This window comes from Grampus griseus (assembly GCF_964374135.1).
Source record: "Grampus griseus genome assembly, chromosome: 9".
Lineage (NCBI taxonomy): Eukaryota > Metazoa > Chordata > Mammalia > Artiodactyla > Delphinidae > Grampus > Grampus griseus.
This window is the reverse complement of record NC_139003.1, coordinates 19,275,825-19,299,124: the sequence shown is the minus strand read 5'-3', so window position 1 is coordinate 19,299,124 and position 23,300 is coordinate 19,275,825. Positions and strand designations below refer to the sequence as shown.

General features: G+C 39.6%; 1 protein-coding gene across 1 annotated transcript in view; it reads left to right on the top strand.

Moving 5' to 3' along the window:
- The window catches only part of EXOC4 (exocyst complex component 4), an 810,848-nt gene that overhangs the window by 238,992 nt on the left and 548,556 nt on the right, over positions 1-23,300 (top strand). The window contains exon 9 of the mRNA XM_082661558.1: positions 5,205-5,293. Within this exon, the coding sequence (XP_082517684.1) occupies positions 5,205-5,293 (89 nt within the window). The remainder of the gene's footprint in view (positions 1-5,204; positions 5,294-23,300) is intronic.

The window sequence follows — 23,300 nt, the reverse complement described above, 5'->3', positions numbered from 1 at the left end:
TCCATTTTCTGTAAGGGAGGTGACTATTTTGGAATATGGTTACTGGACTATCTAGAACTTTTAATAAAAAATTCTGGAATTTGTTTCTGGGGAGTCATATAAAATGAAGAGAAATGAAATTCTCCCCTTGTTTCTGGGGAATTTTCTATGAAATGAAAGGAAATGAAATATTTCAGCCTTTGGAAAGCCCCAAGTGCCAAGAAACAACCTTTGTTAATAAAGTCATGCAAATCTCTCTAGCTAAGTAGTATTGGGTTTTACTTGATTTAGTAAAAGAACAATGTGGAAATTCTTTTTTTCAAATTACGATTAGCTACAGTCACCTGGCCACATATCCTAAGTATATGTCACTTGGTAACAGCTAACAGTTAATATTATTGTTAACATTAATAATAATAATGATAACAGCTACCATTGCTTGAGTGCTTACTATGTACCAGGCACTGTGGTAAATGAGTTTCTCAGAAGAATCTCAATCAAACATAATTTGATTCAGATTATACCAAATTTGGGCAGCAGGGTAGTGGTTAATGCCTACTGAGTCCTTACTAAGTGCTAGCCAAGGCATAAAGCCATTTTCATGGATTGTCTCATGTATTTATTCATTCTAACAATCTGATGGGCGTGGGTTCTATTTTTCATCCTCTATTACACATTAAAAAAAATTTGAGGCGCATGCGCAGAAACATATAATTCAGAAAAGAAGACAGACAAGTAAATAATTGGTGATAGTTCCATGTAGTAAAATGTATGAGATGAGCACATGGTATTAGTGGAGGTTATGAAGGGACTTTCAATCAGGATCAGCTCTTAAGCTTCTCAGGAAACTTCACACTACCCTCCTCGGAGCAAAGCCAACTCTTCTACTGAGTTAACAGTGCCTTGGGAATCAAAGGCTACCAAACTCTACCTATGCGGTATTGGGTATTGTTTATTCTCGTGGTCAATGACTTTCTCTCCTCAGCGCTCGTCAGAGGGGATTATTGGATCACATACATGGCACAGAAAAAGCTCATTGGAAACCCCAATCTATTTATCAGACTTACACGTGATCTAAATGCAGTGTGGTATCCTGGAACAGAAAAAGGATGTTAGTGGAAAATTTTGTGAAATCCAAATAAAGTCTGTAGTTTTTTGTCATAGCAATGTTAATTACTTGGATGCGACAAAATGTACCACGATTATGTAAGACATTAACGTTAGGGAGAGATTTGGGTGAAAGGTACACAGGAACTCCCTGTACTATTTTGCATCTTTTCTATTAATGATTCCAAAATAAAATTTGTTTTTAAAAATTTTTTTTAAAAATCAAGGCACAAGAGGTTAAGGAAATTATGCAAATTCACACGGCTAGCAAGTGGTAGAAATAGGATTTAAATCTTGGCAGACCTATGTTCTTCTAAGGAATTAATAGATATTTAAGAACTTGTATCTGTACATCTAAGCATGTAAAGTGACTACAGAAGTATCGTCCCAGTATTCTGAATTCCTTCTTTTTAAATAGTTGAAAGTCCTGTATCTTCTGTTGATGCACTTTTGAGATTTGTTTTCTGTCAAGGGTTCATAGAGTTCTTAATCATTAAGGAAAGTTTCAGCAGTTCATTTATCTTGTGGTCTAGAGGAGAGGAGATTTACTGTGCCCACACTGGAATGAAATCCATTCTGTTTATTGAATTCGTTCTCTCTCTTTTTTTTTTTTAAACAGTTTTATTCAGAGGTTGGATGCAGTATCAGTTAAAAGGCTTTAGTCTGCAAGTAGCATGGAACCCCAAATGAATAGGTTAACCTATAGAAAGTTATTATCTCACACATAAGAGTAAATATAGAGGATTCTTTAATTCACCGGTACAGTATCATCAAGGACTCAGCCCTTTCCATTTCTCTGCATTCAGTCCCACTCCAATAAAAATGGTGGTGCCCAGGAAATAGTGTGTGATTCATCCTGAAAATCCCTTTTTTTTTTTAAATTAATAGGCTTTATTTTTATCTATTTTAGGTTTACAGAAAAATTAAGCTGACAGTACAGAGATTTCCCTTATGTCCCTTTACACCATAGTTTCTCCTCTTATTAACACCATAGTTTCTCCTCTTATTATTAGTGTGGCATATTAGTTACAATTGATGAACCGATGTTGATACACTATTATTAAAGTCCATTGTTTACGTTAGGGTTCACTCTTTGTATAGTTCTGTGGGTTTGGAGAAGTGCACAATGTCATATATCCACCATTATAGTATCTTACAGAATAGTTTCACTGCCCTAAACATCCGGTTTTCCACTTATTCATTCCTCCTCCTTTTCCTTACCCCCTTTAAGTGACTGATCTTTTTTACTATCTCTATAGTTTGCCGTTTCTGGAATGTCTTAAAGTTAGAGTCATACAGTACGTAGCTTTTTCAGACCGGCTTCTTTCACTTAGCAGTATGCACTTAAGGTTCATCCATGTCTTTCTGTGGCTTTTTGTGACATCCTTTGTCTCGCTAAGTAATACTAGTTTGTGGATGTACCACACTTGTTTTTCCATTCAGCTATTGAAAGACATCTTGATTGCTTCCAGCTTCTGGCAGTTATGAATAAAGCAGCGATAAGCATTCACGTGCAGGTTTTTGTGTCAGTGTCAGTATTCGACTCATTTGGGTGAATACCCAGGAGCATGATTACTAGATCATATGGTAGGACTGTGTTTAACTGTGTAAGACACTGCCACACTGTGTTCCAAAATGGCTGTATCATTACAAATCCATTTTTATTAATGATTAATCATCCATCTATTAATATTTTTTGCCAGTCACAAAGCCGCTCTGCAAGTTTTTCTCAAGAAAACTAATAGGACCTGGGTCTGAGGCCCATTCCTAAACCAGTCACCGGCAAGGGGAAGTAGACCATGGTGATAGTCTTAAACCAGTCAGAGTTCATCTCCAGTGATAGGTCTGCAGCTGGAGAGGGAGCCCCCTCTCCTGAGCACCCTGCCTAGTGAGAGGGAGCGAGGACCCAGACGCCCAGATAGAATCGGGCCTGTGCCAGCGAACAAGACAGACAGTGGGAGGAAAGGTGTTTGATGGAGGCAACTAAGACTGCCTCAGATACTGCCTAAGGCCTACGGTTAGGCCTTTTCTTTCCCCTCTCCCCTCCGTTCCTCCCTCCGCCCCTTCCAGTCCTACCCACCCCTCTTCAAGCTCAACTGACCGTTCTCAGTCTACGCCTATTGCAGAAAGCAGGTTTCGGGGTGTTTATGCTGTCAGCCCTCACCCCTAACTTGCAACCTCAGACCACATAAACATTTTCAGACATTTAGCCAGTCCTGAAATTGCGGTGTTGGAAAACATAAGTGACTGGAAATGAATAAGTGAACTTAAGTAATCGTTACACATTTGTTACTATTACATAGTAATAAAAACTCATCACCTGCACAGAATTAGGCCCCTCTTAGAAATGTGCCCATTTCTAGTCTTGGTTCCACCATTAATGAGCCATGTGAGTCAGGGCAGTTCTCTTGTCTCAGTGGCCTCGGTGCCTTTGGCTGTAAAGTGGGGAGGTGAGACTGGCTAATCCCTCATGCCTCTTTTGCTGTAAAATTATATCCATCTGTGACTTGTTGCAAACGCAAAAAGGATTCCTGAGTAGTGAAAATGCCTCAGGTCATAAAGGATTCAGATTTTGGCAAGCTGTCATCTGTTTCTGTCACATCTGTGAAGAACCTTATTACTCTCTTTAATTGTCCCTAGCCAAGGTTAATTAAGTGTGTTTAAGTTCTTTCTTATTGTATGTGGTGTGCCTCTCTGTTCTTTGCTCGAGTTTAGTTTTTCTCTTGCTGTTTCTGATCAATAGCTGTCAGTGTGCTTTTTGGAGGTCAGTGGCTTCTCGTCAGCACTCGACTGGCAGGTGACACTTTTGAAGTACTGCACACTTTGCCTTTCTTCTGGCTGTTTGTGCCCTCTTAGTTCTCGGCAGGGTGCAGAGAAAGGATCAAGTAACTCAGCTGTTTCCCTCAGACTGACATTCATCTTGGTATTCATCTTCCTTGTCAAAGAACCGATAAAGAAGGCACAATTAAGAAAATGTTGGTGCTCCTTCCTTGTGGCCAGGAACCTATCCCGTTATCACTGTTGCTCTTTCACTGTGTTGCTGTTTACCCCTTAGTGGCTGTAATTCTTAGAAGGATTTCTCTTGTCAGCCTGTTATCCCGACTTTGAAAATCTCAGGTTTGAAATGGAGTTTCTTAGCACATCAAAGGATTTACAGTTTGATGATACAGTCATAATTTTACTTGTTTTTTTTTTTTGTTGTTGTTCTTCCTTGCCTGCAAGTTACTTTTAAGACTGTGATTTGTTGTTGTCATTGTTTTAGCTTTTAAAGCCATGTTCTGTATCACGAACCCATCCCCCATGTTTCTAACCTCTGAAGCAGTGCCTGGGGAGGTGTGAACAACAGTTTGTAGCTTGGTATTTTTGAAAGTATTTTATGTGGTAAAATACAACAACAACCAAAAATCCAGGTAAAATTATGACTGTATCAAACCGTAAATCCTTTGATGTGGTAAGAAATTACATTTCAAACCTGAGATTTTCTGTCAGGATAACAGGCTGACAGGAGAAATCCTTCTAAGAATTACAGGTGGCCGGTAAGAATCCTGGCAGCCGTTTAGAAAGTATATTGTTTCTGAGGACTTTTAAGGAGAGACCATAGATGCCTTGTTTCTCTGGTATAGTTATTTAACATCATTTCTCACAGCCCATTGGGCTAGTCCTCTCACTGGGGGAGTTAGAAAGGCCAGGGGTCAGCTCTGAGGAGCCCGTATTTCTGTGGTGGCAGCTGGCAGACACTGATGTCTTTTGAGCTGCCTAGGAGCAAAATCAGAATGCCATTAGAGGATACGGCTGTTGCTGTGTATGTAGGGATCCTGGCAAGGGATATGGAGGCAAAAGAAAGTTGCAGGATCGAGTGTATCAGTTGAAATAGAGAAGGAGCAGAAGATCCAAATACTGTCATGGAGGAGCGTTTAGGCAGGAATATCATTCACAAATCAAGGTCTATGGCAGCCTGCCCTGGCCTGGAACAGCCAGAAGGTCTTGGTCGTGGAACACTAGGGGGCATCACACGGGCTGGAGTAGAATACTGTCAACAGTTCAACGGAATGTACAGAGCTGGACACCGCCTGTTTGGTTACTACCTAATCGTTTGTTTACGCTGCATTTCGTTGCAGGTTCGAATCATCCTCCCATGCCATCAGTATGAGTGCCTATTTGCGAGAACAGAGAAGGGAGCTGTACAGTCGGAGTGGAGAGCTTCAAGGTGGGTAATCGACCTTCTCCAGAAAAATTAGTTTTCTGGAGGATGATCTGAAGTGTTTGTAGCATGTGAATTTGAGGTCTGCACTCACAGGATTCTTTCAAGATAGCAAAGATTGAAAGACCTGGAAATCCGTTTCTTCTGTCATTTCCCAGCATGAGCTGCCAAGCAGCTAAAACTATTCCTGTGGCCACAGGATTTCTAGACCTGTTAATTCAGGTGGGAACTCAGTGCAAAAAGAAACGAGGGCAGTTCCTTTTTGCTTAAAGATGGCAGACATGATTCCAGTCACAGTCTAGGGAAAGGCCAGTCTTCTGTGGCTGCCACTGTTATTTTAATTATTGTTTTCAGTACCTTCTGGAATATGGCAGGGGTACTTGAGATTTGGAAAAGTACAGATGCAGCCTCTGTCGTTATTTAAAGGGAAGAAGGATGCCTTTAAACAGTACGTTCTGATCAACATAACTTTGATACACAGGATATTTGATGTTCATGTGTGGTTACTAAAATGTTGGAATCTGAAGAAGAAAATAATTAAGAAAATAAATTATAAGTAAATTTATTTAAATTAAAAAATCACACTAATAACATTTTTTCCTGTGACCAAAAGGATGCTGATCATGGTAAATGTGATCAGTTAAGAAAGATTGGTGAAGGTCTGCTAAGTGCAAGACATCCAAGCACTGGAAGGGATGGAAGTTGTTGAGTACATGGAAATAAAAGATAAAAACCTTAAGATCCAGTTATGAAAGTAAAGAATGAATATCAATAACAATATAAGGCAGTCAGTGGTAACAACTAAGTGGGTGGTATGGATAAAATTGCTAGAGGAGTTGAGAGGGGAGAGATTCTTTAAATTATTTTAGAACTATGGGCTTTCTCCATGACGGATGGAGAAGAACACTTTCACTGTCTTTGATGCATTGCAGGCACTTGGAATATTTTGTAGTGACTAGCCTACACAATTAAATATTTAGTTTTTAAGACTCATCATAATTCTACAACAGAATATCAGGAAGCAACTAGCCAGCCTTTCTAGAGTTAAAAGACTATTGCCTAGTCATTCCTACCTTCACCTTCATTATTAATCTATCAGTAAATACCTGTAAATTCTTCCAAAGACTCTGCTATGCTGTCTCAAAGTTATATCACAGTAATAATTCCACAACTCAGACATAAAGTTACCAGAATTAAAAGCCTAGAAATACATTTGAGGATATAAGGAAAAGGAAATTAGATTACAAGCATTTTATTTAATAGTAAAGTATTGCTGTATGTTCTAGAAAACATGAAGTGTGTGTCTTGGAATCTTGAAGTGGAGAAGTACAGAGAGTAGTTAGGTTTGGAACAAATGAAGGAGTGAGCCACTGTATGGTCAGTCAGACAAGGAGGGAAGGAGGAGGGTGACCTGGGCTTCTGCAGGTAACTACCTCCCGGCAGTATAGGGTGGACTGCAAGGCTTGGAAGGAAATGATAGTTCTGGAACACACATTCTTGTAGGACTGATCATACTTGAACTGACACTTAGGGGGCGTAGAAAATTACCTGGGTTTGGAGAGCTCTTCCATATCTCCACCTTCCATCACAGTGTCCTACTTATTTTTTTTATTTATTTATTTTTGGTTTCCCAAAACCCCACAGGTTTTTTTTTTGTTTTGTTTTTCACACACACACACACACACACACACACACACACACATACTGTATTTTATTTTTACAAGCGATAAATAGACTGCACAGTGTCCTACTTATAAATTCAGAATTGACCTAAGGAGTAGTTTAAGTTTACCTCCAAAATTTCTTTCCACCTGGCTTCTAGTATATGAAATTCCTTTAGTGAGGACACACAGAGCCTTTCTTCTTCTTTTTTAGCTTGAATCCTGATCACTTCCTTTTTTATTAATTAAAAAATTTAATTTTTTAGAGCAGTTCTGGGTTCACAGAAGAACTGAGTGGAAAGTACAGAGAACAGCCCCGTCCCTACATACGTATACACAGCCTCCCCGACTTGCAGCAGACAGCCTGCACCGCAGTAAAGCTTTTCACTTGACACTTAGAGATGAAAAGGTAGACCACGTAACTAATGGGACAGCAGTGCAACTTGTCATTCACTCGTATTCAAGCATCGTTACTGAACGAGAATAAATGACAGATACCAGATTCTTCTTTTTTAGTAGACAGTGAGCACGGTGAGTGAGCACTTTGCGCTTTGCTCTAGCTGTGCCCCATCCCCAACCCTACCCGTGGTCCATGACCTCTTGAGAGACAGACAGTACAGCCAATCAGTGAACAGTAGAGGGTTCTGGGCCCGTACTGCCTACGTTTAAAATCTAGCTCCCCATTGCCTAGCTTCAGAAGCTCTGTGCCTCCTTATCTCTAAATGGGCGTATCTCTAAACAGTGCCTACCCCATGAGGTTGTTGTGAACGTTAGGTGAGTAAGCTATGAGAAGTGCTGAGAGAAGTACCTGACATGTAGTTAATGTTATGCCTTCCTCCTTCTCTCCAAATGTTGTCATCTCTAGTTCTGTCACTTCAGAGTTTTCGTATACGTTCAGTTTGTCTCCTCGTTGGGCTAAACCCCGCTCAGCTTTCCAACTTCAGTTTGTCACTGTGATGAGCCCTCCCTGCTGGTGTCTCCTCTCCCTAACATACCCCCTCTAAAACAAAAAGCACAAAGCACACACTCTCTGTCTCTCTTTCCTTCTCTCTCTCTCTGGGCTTGTGGCCCCTGCTGTGTGCTCACATCTTTACTGTTCCCTTTCTTATATCGTTCTCCACACTGTATTGCGGATTTGCACAGAGCTCTAAGCTCCATGAGGGACATACTGTTTTATTCCCTGTGCTTAGTACAGTGCCTGGTGTAGTAAATGTTCAGTAAATACTGATTGACTCACTGACAGAAGGAATGAGGATGGCAGAGGTCTAAAGTGGGATGGACAGCTTATTAGTGAGAGGTTAGGAAGGGGGTCCCAAAGCAGATGGGGCCACTGACAGCCATTATCAGCTTCATAGGTTTGCATTAGCTTTTAAGTTTAAGCCGAAGTAGAGCCTATACGTAGATACTTTTTTGTTCTTTGCAGTTATACATGGCTTTATTAAATAGAAATGTTGCCCTTGAGCTGTCTGGCCTGGGACAACATTGCTGTATATAATTGAAAAACATTGAAAAATCCAACTAAGTTACAGAGGACTTTCATTCTGTGAGAATGGTTAATCGAAGAATCATCATAATCTAGGAACTTTACCATCCTTCAAAAAACTAGTTGAAATATGGAACTTTCAAGCAACAGTCTATTGTACTTACCAGTGTTGAGCAAAATAGGAGCATTTATCTCTGGTTAGAGGGGAGAAAGTAGCTAGCAAACATATCATGTTCATAATAATCATTAAAAATAATTGAGCTGAGCCGACACATCATGTGCTTGGTGAGAGGCTGTATCAGCTGACCAGTTTTTGTGCAAGTTTGATGGAGTTTCATTCAGGAACCAAAGTTTCTCTGATGAATGCTTTTAATATTGCAGCAGGAAGAAAGGAGCTGGGGGGGAATCACATCTTTTTTCCATAAAAAACGGTCATTCTTTTTCAGTTATTCTATTAATCTGACTGGTCTGAGGACCACAGTGAGATCTGCATTTCACCTTATCCTGAAAAGGCATAGTTAAATAGTTCAGTCACATCATAAGAGACTGGCAGGAGATTTTTGTCTCTTCTCTTAGAGCCATGAAGCCGCAGGCTTCGCTTCCCAGTGGTTTGGTTCGTGAGGTCAGCTCTTCCTTCTGTGGTAGGAGAGCGGTAAAGATAGACCATCAAAGTAACATTAGAAGGCTCACATCTGACAAAAGTTAAGCTCCTGTCAACATTTCTAATTCATCATGCAATTAAAAAATGTTCTACCTAACAACACACAAGGGGGAAAAAAGAATGAAAAAATGAGATTTCTTTGGTATCATCAACCCATCTCAGTTGGCTCTAACTGTCAGGGTACAGGTGGTTCATTACATTGTGTGCTGTAGGCAGCTGGGCTGAGGACGTTGGGGTGCTGTTCCCAAGAGTGCAGCGCAACAGCTGGAAGTCAGACTTGTTCATGTGTCTGCGTTAATCATGGATGTCCTGTTATTCTGAGCCCCTCCACTGCTTCATTGTACTGCTCACACAGTCATGTGGTATCTTAGAAAGGTACTCATTTTAAAGAACATTTAGCTTCAATATAGTATCTGATTTTTTTTTAAATTTTATTTATTTTTTTATACAGCAGGTTCTTATTATCTATTTTATACGTATTAGTGTATATATGTCAATCTCAATCTCCCAGTTCATCCCACCCCCGCTTTCCCCCCTTGGTGTCCATACATTTCTTCTCTACATCTGTGTCTCAGTTTCTGCCCTGCAAACTGGTTCATCTGTACCATTTTTCTAGGTTCCACATATATGCATTAATATACGATATTTGTTTTTCTCTTTCTGACTCACTTCACTCTGTATGACAGTCTCTAGATCCATCCACGTCTCTACAAATGACCCAATTTGTTCCTTTTTATGGCTGGGTAATATTCCATCGTATATATGTGCCAACATCTTCTTTATCCATTTGTCTGTCGATGGGCATTTAGGTTGCTTCCATGTCCTGGCTATTGTAAAGAGTGCTTCAGTGAACATTGGGGTGCATGTGTCTTTTTGAATTGTGGTTCTTTCTGGGTATATGCCCAGCAGTGGGATTGCTGGGTTATATGGTAATTCTGTTTTTAGTTTGCTAAGGAACCTCCATACTGTTCTCCATAGTGGCTGTATCAATTTACATTCCCACCAACAGTGCAAGAGGGTTCCCTTTTCTCCACACCCTCTCCAGCATTTGTTGTTTGTAGATTTTCTGTTGATGCCCATTCTAACTGGTGTGAGATGAGACCTCATTGTAGTTTTGATTTGCATTTCTCTAATAATTAGTGATGTTGAGTAGCTTTTAATGTGCTTCTTGGCCCTCTGTATGTCTTCTATGGAGAAATGTCTATTTAGGTCTTCTGCCCATTTTTGGATTGGGTTGTTTGTCTTTTTAATATTGAGCTGCATGAGCTGTTTATATATTTTGGAGATTAATCCTTTGTCTGTTGATTCATTTGCAAATATTTTCTCCCATTCTGAGGGTTGTCTTTTCGTCGTTTGTGGTTTCCTTTGCTTTGCAAAAGCTTTGAAGTTTCATTAGGTTCCATTTGTTTATTTTTGTTTTTATTTCCATTACTCTAGGAGAGGAAGTGGATCAACAAAGATCTTGCTGTGATTTATGTCAAAGAGTGTTCTTCCTATGTTTTCCTCTAAGAGTTTTATAGTGTCTGGTCTTACATTTAGGTCTCTAATCCATTTTGAGTTTATTTTTGTGTATAGTGTTAGGGAGTGTTCTAATTTCATTCTTTCACATGTAGCTGTCCAGTTTTCCCAGCACCACTTATTGAAGAGACTGTCTTTTCTCCATCATATATCCTTGCCTCCTTTGTCATAGATTAGTTGACCATAGGTGCGTGGGTTTATCTCTGGGCTTTCTTTCCTGTTCCATTGATCTATATTTCTGTTTTTGTTCCAGTACCATATTGTCTTGATTACTGTAGCTTTGTAGTATAGTCTGAAGTCATGGAGTCTGATTCCTCCAGCTCCGTTTCTTTCCCTCAAGACTGCTATGGCTATTCGGGGTCTTTTGTGTCTCTGTACAAATTTTAAAATTTTTTGTTCTGGTTCTGTAAAAAATGCCACTGATACTTTGATAGGGATTGCATTGAATCTGTAGATTGCTTTGGGTAGTATAGTCATTTTCACAATATTGATTCTTCCAATCCAAGAACATGGTATATCTCTCCATCTGTTGGTATCATCTTTAATTTCTTTCATCAGTGTCTTAGTTTTCTGCATACAGGTCTTTTGTCTCCCTAGGTAGGTTTATTCCTAGGTGTTTTATTCTTTTTGTTGCAGTGGTAAATGGGAGTGTTTCCTTAATTTCTCTTTCAGATTTTTCATCATTAGTGTATGGGAATGCAAGATATTTCTGTGCATTAATTTTGTATCCTGCAACTTTACCAAATTCATTGATTAGCTCTAGTAGTTTTCTGGTGGCATCTTTAGGATTCTCTATGTGTAGTATCATGTCATCTGCAAACAGTGACAGTTTTACTTTTTCTTTTCCTATTTGTATTCCTTTTCTTTCTTTTTCTTCTCTGATTGCCATGGCTAGGACTTCCAAAACGATGTTGAATACTAGTGACAAGAGTGGACATCCTTGTCTTGTTCCTGATCTTAGTGGAAATGCTTTCAGTTTTTCACCACTGAGAATGATGTTTGCTGTGGATTTGTCATATACGGTGTTCATTATGTTGAGGTAGGTTCCCTCTGTGCTGACTTTCTGGAGAGTTTTTATCATTAATGGGTGTTGAATTTTGTCAAAAGCTTTCTCTGCATCTATTGAGATGATCATATGGTTTTTCTTCTTCAATTTGTTAATATGGTGTATCACATTGATTGATTTGCGTATATTGAAGAATCCTTTCATCCCTGGGATAAATCCCACTTGATCATGGTGTATGATCCTGTTAATGTGCTGTTGGATTCTGTTTGCTAGTGTTTTGTTGAGGATTTTTGCATCTATATTCATCAGTGACATTGGTCTGTAATTTTTTTGTAGTATCTTTGTCTGGTTTTGGTAACAAGGTGATGGTGCCCTCATGGAATCGGTTTGGGAGTGTTCCTTCCTTTGAAATTTTTTGGAAGAGTTCAGTAAGGATGGGTGTTAGCGCTTCTCCAAATGTTTGATAGAATTCACCTGTGAAGCCATCTGGTCCTGGACTTTTGTTTGTTGGAAGATTTTTAATCACAGTGTCAATTTCATAACTTGTGATTGGTGTGTTCATATTTTCTATTTCTTCTTGGTTCAGTCTTGGATGGTTCTACCTTTCTAAGAATTTGTCCATTTCTTCCAGGTTGTCCATTTTATTGGCATAGAGTTGCTTGTAGTAGTCTCTTAGGATGCTTTGTATTTCTGTGTTGTCTGCTGTAACTTCTCCTTTTTCATTTCTAATTTTATTGATTTGAGTCCTCTCCCTCTTTTTCTTGATGAGTCTGGCTAATGGTTTATCAATTTTATTTATCTTCTCAAAGAACCAACTTTTAGTTTTATTGATCTTTGCTATTATTTACTTTGTTTCTATTTTATTTATTTCTGCTCTGATCTTTATGATTTCTTTCCTTCTAACTTTGGGTTTTGTTTGTTCTTCTTTCTCTAGTTCCTTTAGGTGTAAGGTTAGATTGTTTATTTGAGATTTTTTTTGATTCTTGAGGTAGGCTTGTATAGCTGTAAACTTCCCTCTTAGAACTGCTTTTGCTGCATCCCCTAGTTTTTGGATCAGCATGCTTTCATTGTCATTTGACTCTAGGTATTTTTGATTTCCTCTATGATTTCTTCAGTTATCTCTTGGTTATTTAATGTATTGTTTAGCCTCCAAGTTTTTGTGTTTTTTACATTGTTTTCCCTGTAATTGATTTCTAATCTCATAGTATTGTGGTCAGAAAAGATGCTTGATATTATTTCAGTTTTCTTAAATTTAGTGAGGCTTGATGTGACCCAAGATGTGATCTTCCTGCTGTTTTTGGATGGAATGTCCTATCAATATCAGTTAAATCTGTCTGGTGTATTGTGTCATTTAAAGCTTCTGTTTCCTTATTAATTTTCTGTTTGGATGATCTGTCCATTGGTGTAAGTGAGGTGTTAAAGTCCCCCACTATTACTTTGTTACTGTCGATTTCCTCTTTTAAGCTATTAGCAGTTTCCTTATGTATTGAGGTGCTCCTATGTTGGGTGCATATATATTTATAATTGTTATATCTTCTTTTGGATTTATCCCTTGATCATTACGTAGTGTCCCTCCTTGTCTCTTGTAACATTCTTTATTTTAAAGTCTATTTTATGTGATATGAGTATTGCTACTCCAGCTTTCTTTTGATTTCCATTTACATGGAATATCTTTTTCCATCCCCTCACTTTCAGTCTGTATGTGTCCCTAGGTCTGAAGTGGGTCTCTTGTAGACAGCATATATATGGGTCTTGTTTTTGTATGCATTCAGCAAGCCTGTGTCTTTTGGTTGGGACATTTAATCCATTCATGTTTAAGGTAATGATCGTTATGTATGTTCCTATTACCATATTGTTAATTGTTTTGGGTTTGTCTTTGTAGGTTCTTTTCTTCTCTTGTGTTTCCCACTTAGAGAAGTTCCTTTAGCATTTGTTGTAGAGCTGGTTTGGTGGTGCTGAATTCTCTTAGCTTTTGCTTGTCTGTAAAGCTTTTGATTTCTCCATCAAATCTGAATGAGATCCTTGCCGGGTAGAGTAATCTTGGTTGTAGGTTCTTCCCTTTCATCACATTAAGTATGTCCTGCCACTCCCTTCTGGCTTGTAGAGTTTCTGCTGAGAAATCAGCTCTTAACCTTATGGGAGTTCCCCTGTATGCTATTTGTCATTTTACCTTGTTGCTTTTAAAAATTTTTCTTTGTCTTTAATTTTTGTCATATTGGTTACTATGTGTCTCGGCGTGTTTCTCCTTGGGTTTATCCTGCTGAGGACTCTCTGCACCTCCTGGTCTTGGGTGGCTATTTTCTTTCCCATGTTAGGGAATTTTTTGACTATAATCTCTTCAAATGTTTTCTTGGGTCCTTTCTCTCTCTCTTCTCCTTCTGGGACCCTTATAATGCGAATCTTGGTGCGTTTAATGTTGTCCCAGGGGTCTCTTAGGCCGTCTTCATTTCTTTTTATTCTTTTTTCTTTATTCTGTTCCACGGCAATGAATTCCTTCTGTCTTCCAGGTCACTTATCCGTTTCTGTCTCAGTTATTCTGCTATTGATTCCTTCTAGTGTAGTTTTCATTTCAGTTATTATATGTTCATCTCTGTGTGTTTGTTCTTTAATTCTTCTAGGTCTTTGTTCAACATTTCTTGCATCTTCTCGATCTTTGCCTCCATTCTTTTTCCGAGGTCCTGGATCATATTCACTATCAGTATTCTGAGTTCTTTTTCTGGAAGGTTGCCTATCTCCACTTCATTTAATTGTTTTTCTGGGGTTTTATCTTGTTCCTTCATCTGGTACATAGCCCTCTGCCTTTTCATTTTATGTATCTTTCTGCGAATGTGGTTTTCATTCCACAGGCTGCAGGATTGTAGTTCTTCTTGCTTCTGCTCTCTGCCCTCTGGTGGATGAGGTTATCTAAGAGGCTTGTGTACGTGTCCTGATGGGAGGGACTGGTGGTAGGTAGAGCTGACTGTTGCTCTTTTGGGCAGAGCTCAGTAAAACTTTAATCTGCTTGTCTGCTGATGGATGTGGCTTGGTTCCCTCTGTGTTGGTTGTTTGGCCTGAGGCGGCCCAACACTTGAGCCCACCCCGGCTCTTTGGTGGGGCTAATGGCGGACTCTGGGAGGGTTCACGGCAAGGAGTACTTCCCAGAACTTCTGCTGCCAGTGATCTTGTCCTCATGGTGAGACAGAGCCACCCGCCCTGCCTCTGCAGGAGACCCTCCAACACTGGCAGGTAGGTCTGGTTCAGTTGCCTATGGGGTCACTGCTCCTTCCCCTAGGTCCTGATGTGCACAGTACGTTGTGTGTGCCCTCCACGAGTGGAGTCTCTGTTTCCCCCAGTCCTGTCAAAGTCCTGCAGTCATATCCCTCTAGCCTCAGAATCTGATTCTCTAGAAATTCCTCCTCCCGTTGCCGGACCCCCAGGATGGGAAGCCTGACATGGGGCTCAGAACCTTCACTCCAGTGGGTGGACTTCTGTGGTATGTGTTCCCCTGTTTGTGAGTCCCCCACCCAGCAGTTATGGGATTTGATTTTATTGTGATTGTGCCCCTCCTACCATCTCATTGTGGCTTCTCCTTTGTCTTTGGGTGTGGGGTATCTTTTTTGGTCATTAGTTCCAGTGTCTTCCTGTCAATGATTGTTTAGCAGTTAGTTGTGATTCTGGTGCTCTCGCAAGAGGTAGTGGCAGTCTAGTGTCTGAATTTTAATGTGTGGGTCTTCAGGAGAATAAGGTAACTGATGAACACATTGTCTCATGAGGGTTGAAAAAAAAAGTCAAAATAGTTACTGCTGCCCATGACCAAAACAGGGTCTCTGGTTAATCCCCTTTGCCTCGGTTTTCTCATTTGAAAAATAGAGCTGTTTCCAGTTCTGACTCTTTTAGGAGGGGATATTGTGACTGTAAAATTAGATATCAAAACTCTGGAAAAATTAGAATAGCTGTAATTGATTGAAATTAAAATGGTGCTTTAAAAGAAGTTTATCATTGTGGAATGAGGAGAGCTGCATCCCTCTCTTTATCTCTCATTTTCTCTTCCCATTCACTCTTACTGTTTCTCTGGGTCGGCTCACCTCAAGGTCACCGGTGACCTCCATCTTGGCAGATTCAGTGTTTGCTTTTCTGTGTTCATCTCACTTGCTCGTTCAGCAACTGTTTTCCTTTTCTCTTTCTCATGTTCTTTCTGAGTCTTCTCAAGGGCTCCTTGGAGTGTCTCATGGTTTGGTCCTGAAAGCTTTCCTGTGTTCCCTCTGTACACTCTCCCCTGATGGTCTCAGCCAAAACCAAGCTTTGCTTGGGGCCAGGTGCAGATGACTTGCAGATCTAGGTCTCCTGCCCACATCTCATTATTGTTTCCTGATCTCTTCCAGCATCCTATCTCCCCTCCCCACATCTTATCATTCGTAATCTCAGCATGTTTTTGATTTTCCTCATAATACTTAAAAAAATATGTACATCTTGTCAACTTGTTAATATTCTACACAGAATGCAAGCCTTACTAATGCGTTCCAGTGCCTAGGACGATACTTGGCTTGAATTAGGCACTTCGAAAATATATGATGAAGGAGGCCTCTTTCCTCCATATCTCCTTATTTGCATGCACAAGCCTACTTATTTGAGAAACGCTAGTGGGAGCTTTAATAAACAGACTAGGAGTTCTGTACTTTGTCTTTGCTCGGTTTTTAAAATTTATTTATTTTTTTTGTGGTACGCAGGCCTCTCACTGTTGTGGTCTCTCCCGTTGCGGAGCACAGGCTCCGGATGCGCAGGCTCAGCGGCCATGGCTCACGGGCCCAGCCGCTCTGCAGCATGTGGGATCTTTCTGAACCGGGGCACGAACCCGTGTCCCCTGCATCGGCAGGCAGACTCCCAACCACTGCGCCACCAGGGAAGCCCTTTGCTCATTTTTAAAGGTGATCAAACTCTCTAATAGGTAGAGTACATTAATTGTCACCAATCCAAGTAGAAATGTATACTCAGTTTTGATTACAGTTTCTTCTCTGTCTTGGGGCTACTTAGTACTTCTGTTTGTATTCAATCATATTACCTTTAAGAGTGTCATTTTTATTACCATTAGTTAAATCAGTGGCATTTCCATGGCCCTGACATTGAAATAGTCTTTAAAGCTCTAACCACTTGAAATAGTCTGTAAAGCTACAACCACTTGAGAATTGACTTCTCTAAGAGGATTTGCTTTACATAGTAAATATGGAAGTACTGACATCAGGGAAAACTGGGCTCTTATACTGACCTGACCTGAATTTTCTGAGTTTTTCTTTCTAATGGGTTGTTGGTGACTGGGGTTGTGAATACTTAATAGTATCGTATGTAATTAATCTGCTTGGAGGTGCCTTGCCTTAAGGTAAGGCAATATTTGAAATAGATTAAGCATGAGTTGATTATCCTTTTTACAGAAGGATTTATTACAGGAGGATTTAGTATAGGAGTCTCCTGGGTAGCAGGCTGTTCTATAATGGAGCATTTAGAGCAAGATTTCACTTATGCACACATTTTCAGGGGCGTTTTGGCTGAAGTGAGGTACAGCAGTTTTACACACATACCACTCTCTTGTTCCACAGCATTATATATAAGAAGCACTTGTAAAGCTTTATATTCGTGAAATTTGATTAGAAAATTCTTTGTAGTCTTTAAAATCTTGCTTAATGACTTTGTTAATAACTGAGTAACAATATGCAAGCGACATGGGGAAAAAAGTACTTTTTTTTTTGGTTAAAATTGCACATAATTATTTCAAAATAACCTTAATCTCTTACAGTTATCTCTTCTGTTTTAGGTTGTAAAATAGTATATGAAAATTGATTCCCCCTCCTTTTGTATATTTATATTCTTGCTTTTTAAAAGACAGATCATAACTTATATGTAAGATATGTCTTAATATGAAATTATAATAAAATTTTTATAAGTGCTAATTTCTTTATCTTTTCCTAAGAAGTAGTAAGTAATAAATATACTTTCCTCAGGTCATGAGCAGAGAAATGCGTTATTTCAAATCATGTAGGAAATAAAAGTGTTCCTATGCCACAATTGTTATTGAGCGTACCAGCCCTTAGTCTTAATCTATGCCAGATAGATGTTTATTTTATTTTAAAATGTTCTTTTGTGGATTTAGTTTATATAAAATGGATTTATTTTCTGAATAAGTCTAGTTCATAAAACATCCTTTCTACCCAGTGGACAAACCACTGGTAGCTGAACCATGTGGAAGGTCATGAGAAAATGGATCATTAGAGTGCAAAGTGGCCATCACAAAGCCTTACTTAGTAAAGTCTAAGAGCCTCACTCTTGAGGAATGACCCTTGGTCATTGTGCAGAACTAGTTGATGATATATCATCTTATTTTTAAAAAACTTTTGTTCCATCCATTTATTCATTCATCCATACAGAGATAGGGGAGAAGAGGCCATGCTGTTAAATGAGATATATATTTGAGTTTTAAAAGTGGTACGTATGCATGTCTATCTATATTATACTTCAGTTAAAAGGTTTTCTTTAAAGCAAAGTATGAAAAAACACCAGAAACTTCTAACATGATGTAACAGAGAATTTTGAATGTTAGCTTCTCTTATATTTTTCATCATTTGGTTCACATTAATTTTTTAACAATGTGAAGATGATAGCTTTGCTATTATTCCTTATTTTCTTAGACTTTCTCTAGGACCATAAGAAGTTGTATTTTTGGCAACCCTAGTAGTTTATATGATGCAACTAATAATTCTGACCTGAGCTCTTTTAGAAGGTAGAGAAGACCACAAACATTTGTAGTATGTAGTGAGGAAAGTAATTATTAGAAACTAGTGAGAATGCTACATAACAAATTTATCATTGTCCCAGTAAGACACAATTCATAAGGTAATTTTACATTTTCAAAATGAAAGTTGAGTCCTTCAGGAAGGCTAATAGTTAGAGATTACCTTATCTAAAGTGATCTGTTACCAAAATTCAGAAGAAATTGATGTAAACAAACACATAGTATGATGTCTAGAAAATGAAGAAATAGATTTTAATGGTAGAATGTGCTTTAGAACTCATAATCTAGTGCTTTTAAACTCATTTTTCAGTCATAGAACCTGTCTTCTGTTTAAGTCTTATTTCATAGTTCAAATGGTTTGACTAAGTGGGGTTGAGGGCTCAGAGCCCCACCTGCTTAGATGCCCACCCCCCTTCCATTTGCTCCTTTCCCCTTCCTCTGTGTGGCACCAAGGCACCATTACAAAACTACAGACTCCCAGAAGCAGACTCCTACGCAACGGAAAACTTGATATCGGGAGAGAGATGACATTACAGATTTGTGGGGATAGGACAGACTAATCAATAGTGGGTGTTAAGACAATTGATTATCCATAAAGAAAAAAAGACATTAGATTTGAACCTCATATCATTTAGGAAAATAAATTTTTGATGGGTTAGAACTCAGATGTGAAAGGCAAAACCTCTGGACAAGTATGCTCATAGCAGCATTGTTTGAATAACAGAAAACTGGAAACAACTCAAAGGCCATAGACAGGAAAAAGGAGTTATAAATCAGTATAGCCATAATTCCACATGGCGCAATACTTTATAACAGCGAAAGTGAATGAACTCTGCTATACATTACCTTGGTTGAGTCTCCGAAGCAACCACATAGGAACATATATAGTCTAGTTCCATCTACATGAAGATCAGAAGCAGTCAGAACTGAATAGTGTCTTCCGGAGGCGTATTTCCTCATGTGATGAAAATGTAAGAAAGGTGAGATGAGGGCATAAATACAAAACTCAGGAAAGGGATCTGCTCCGGAAAGGATGGAGGAGGATATGATCAAAGAGAGGAGCACATGGGGCTTGAAGGGGATAATGGTGGTGGTGTGTTTCTTCAGCTAAGTGATGGAAATGGTATGGCTTGTTGTATTATTTTTAAAACCATACAAATGTCATAGATACTCATATATATAATACATTTCATAAGAACTAGAAATATAATCATTTTTAAAAGGGCCTCTAAGTGTCCAGAGACAAAACCATATATGTAGTGTAATGCCCCTGTTTAGAAGTCTAAACCAAATTTGGAGTTTTTTGTGACCGCTGGATTGGTTCTTGGGCCTGCAGCCTTCCACTGATACTCCGTGTCCCTGCCGAAGCTGTGAATGATGACTGAACTAGTCCTGTACCTTAAGGAGTTCATGAGAAGATAACCTCAGGGTCAGGAGGGCTCCCTCCCCACTGACCCACACCCTCCCCTCCCCCATCCTCCATCTGGGTGTCAGAACCTAGCATTAAGCGAGGTCAACAGCTATTCTGCTTTTCTTTCCTGTATTTTCTAGGAATTCTGATTGTTTATTGAATCGGTACAGATTTATCACATGTGTTCATACTGGGCACTTCACTTGGCCTTTAGGATACAGTGATGAACAGAACCAAGTTTTGATTTTTGCCTTTGAAAGTCAAAAGAATAGAAAGGGACCATGAATGTGTCACAGAGAGCCTGGCACTTGTCTCCCAGCATTTGTTCTATATTAACAGAGCCCCTGATTTTTAGCCGGACACATGGCCACCCCAAAATATAAACATATGTAAGCTTTCCTTGCAGTCAGCCATGGACACATAATTCTAACCAGTAGAATGTGAGTGAAAGTGATATGCATAACTTCAGGTCTTACATTTAAAGGGAAGGCTCTCCTTCTCTCCCAGCCCGGTACCTGTGTGCTGTGTGAAGATGTTCATACACACAGTGTGAACGAAGCATGGTGGGGAGTCATCTTAGACCGCGCAGGTGAGGCCGAACTGTAGGGATGGTAGAGCAGTGGGATACAGGGAGCTTGGGTTTCTGGGACCGTGGAGTGTCACACTGTGATGACCAGAGCCACCATCCCATCCCAGACTTCTCTGTGAGAGAGGAAGAAACTGTCTTGTTCAAGTCACTTGTAGTTTGATTCTCGTATTACTTGCAGCCCTACTTATGTTCTGATTAATTCAGCATACAAGTAAGTGATCACAGCCCTGTGATATGTGCTATGATGGAGTTGTATATGTATGTAATTGAGATGTGTGTACAAGTTCTGGGAAAGGCAGGGAGGCTTTCATAAGTATTTAAGGTTTGAGCTGCTTATAAGGGATGAAAGGAAGCTTTCCAGATAAAGAAAGGAGGGATGGGCATTTCAGGCAGTGGGCATGGAGGGATAAATGCATGCAAGTGAGAGAGTATAGGCTTTTCTTGTTTCATAACATGAATTGGATGTAACTTTTTCTGTTAATTAAGGAAATCAGTTCATGTATACTGACCTCTACTGATTATAATTTGTTACTTTTGGGAACCAGAGATGACAGAAAGGACACCAAAGCTGTTGTGAATGGCTTTGGTCATTGTGCATCATAACAGTTAAGAGATGAAGAACTGATAGGAACCAGTGGTGTATTGACAATGATAGGAATATAAAAGATGATTATACTAGAGCAAAAGCTACACATAATCATACACTGGATTTTCTGAGTGGTGTTCAAGCAGTATAGCCTTGCCACTTTATTATTAAAAATCCTATAGGAAAAATAACTGTTTTAAATGCAACTATGGTAGCAGTATCAAAATCAGGCCGTGCATGGTAGCTACAACTTGAGATATTGGCAGCGTCTGGACCAGCCCAGCCTAATTCCAAAGTCCCTTGTTCAGCTTAGGCTGCAAATGGCAGCTTGCTTCTGTGTGGAGATGGCAGAGTTCTGTGTGCTCACACTGGATTTCCAGCTTGTAATTGTGGTGTGGATGAAAATATGCATCAAGTTACTTTTGGCTTCACCACAGTTTTAAACTTGAAAATCCCATATTACAGTAATTTATGATAGTCTGTATGAATGCTGCATGAATACTGTAATAGTCATAATATAGGATGTTCATTCCTAGAATTGTGATGACATCTACTGAACTGCAGCCAGTTCATTTGCATATTCATGCCCACTGAGCTCAAATAAGTCCCTGTTTGTTTGCACATTAATGCCTGATTTCAGCACCGGTTAACTCGTTTACATATCCCTGTTTAGTTGGTTAGTGAGGTTCATATGTGGAATATTGGCGCAGCTGTTCGTGCTTTGAGTAGCTAGGGCAGCTTTGTGGTTTAGTGGGAGGAGTACCTATTACTCATCTTGCTTTTACTAGGCAAGTCACTTTACCTTTCTGACCCCCCGGTTACTCAGCTGGTGTAGTGAAAGTAGCGATACTTACCCTGCCTCTTTCTTAAGGTTCTTGTAATTGATGTATTGGAGTTGACAACATACAATCAACATTTCTAGGCCAACCATATTCTAGGCACTGCTCCTGAAACATTTACATATGGGAGAGTTCTAGGTCCCATGGAAGGCAAGACATGCAAACAGAGGCAGTTTTAATAAATGTTAGAAGTACCTTGGGGAGCATGGAAGAGAAAACACAACATTCCCGAGGGAGTCATAGAAGCTGTTACAAAGGAGGAATCATTATATTGAAATTGGAAAGATGAGTTAACCATACTGACCAGGGGAAGGGCACTCACTGCAAGTAGGGAGAGGATGTAAAACACACAGCTGTGTGAAAGCTTCAGGGAACTAACTGTAGGTATTGCCTTGTGGGAATATTGGACCCAGTCAAGGGAGATGGGTGGGCAGATCTCAAAGGACCTAGTATAACAGCAAGAAGGCATGGTTTCTGTCCTGTGAATGTTAAGGAATCCTCTAAGGATTTAAAGCAGGAGAGTCACATAATCAAAGCTGTATTTTAGTAATAGTATTCTGGTGCCTTGCGGAGGAGAATCAATGCAGTGAGGTTGGAGACAAGAAGGCAAATTGTATTGTTGTTTCAGGTGAAAGCTTATAGAAGAGTATGCCAGCTTTTTTTTTTTTTTTTTTTTTTTTTGCGGTACGCGGGCCTCTCACTGTTGTGGCCTCTCCCGTTGCGGAGCACAGGCTCCGGACACGCAGGCTCAGCGGCCATGGCTCATGGGCCCAGCCGCTCCGCTGCATGTGGGATCCTCCCCGACCGGGGCACGAACCCATGTCCCCTGCATCGGCAGGTGGACTCTCAACCACTGCACCACCGGGGAAGCCCATATGCCAGCTTTTTAGGAGGGTAATAGCAGTGAAGATGGAGAGGTGGGACTAGATCCAAAAGCTAATTTCGAGGTAGAGTCAGTTGGACACGTTGACTCATTCTGTGTGGAGATTGAGCAAGAGATAGGCTTGGTTCCCAGTTTTCCAATCTGGTGACTTGGGTAGATCATGATGTTATTTGTTTTAAGATAGGAAATACAAGAAGAGAAGTAGTTTTTATGGAGTGTTAGCGGTGAAGATAGCTTTTTAAAGTATATATTTTCATGTTTCTCTTCTAGCTTTGTTTAGATCTATATAATCTAACATTAGGTAAACTAACTAATTGAATTAATCTATTATCAACTCCCTCATGATTAAGGCATTCCGCAATGTTCGATTACGCATTACCATTCCCCTTCCTAAGTGCAGAGCATTGGAGTTAGAGTTTTTTCCCCTCCCTCCTCCTCTTTCTATTTTTAAATTGCAAATACTGCTTTCTCCTTTCTAGGATTTGACTGATCTGTTAACTTTAGTGCCCTAATAAGTCTCTGAAGAATATGAATTCTTTAATTTTTATTTCTAGGTATCTTCTGTATTTTTATTATTATTAAAATCAAGATACCATCCATCTTTCGTAATAACTTG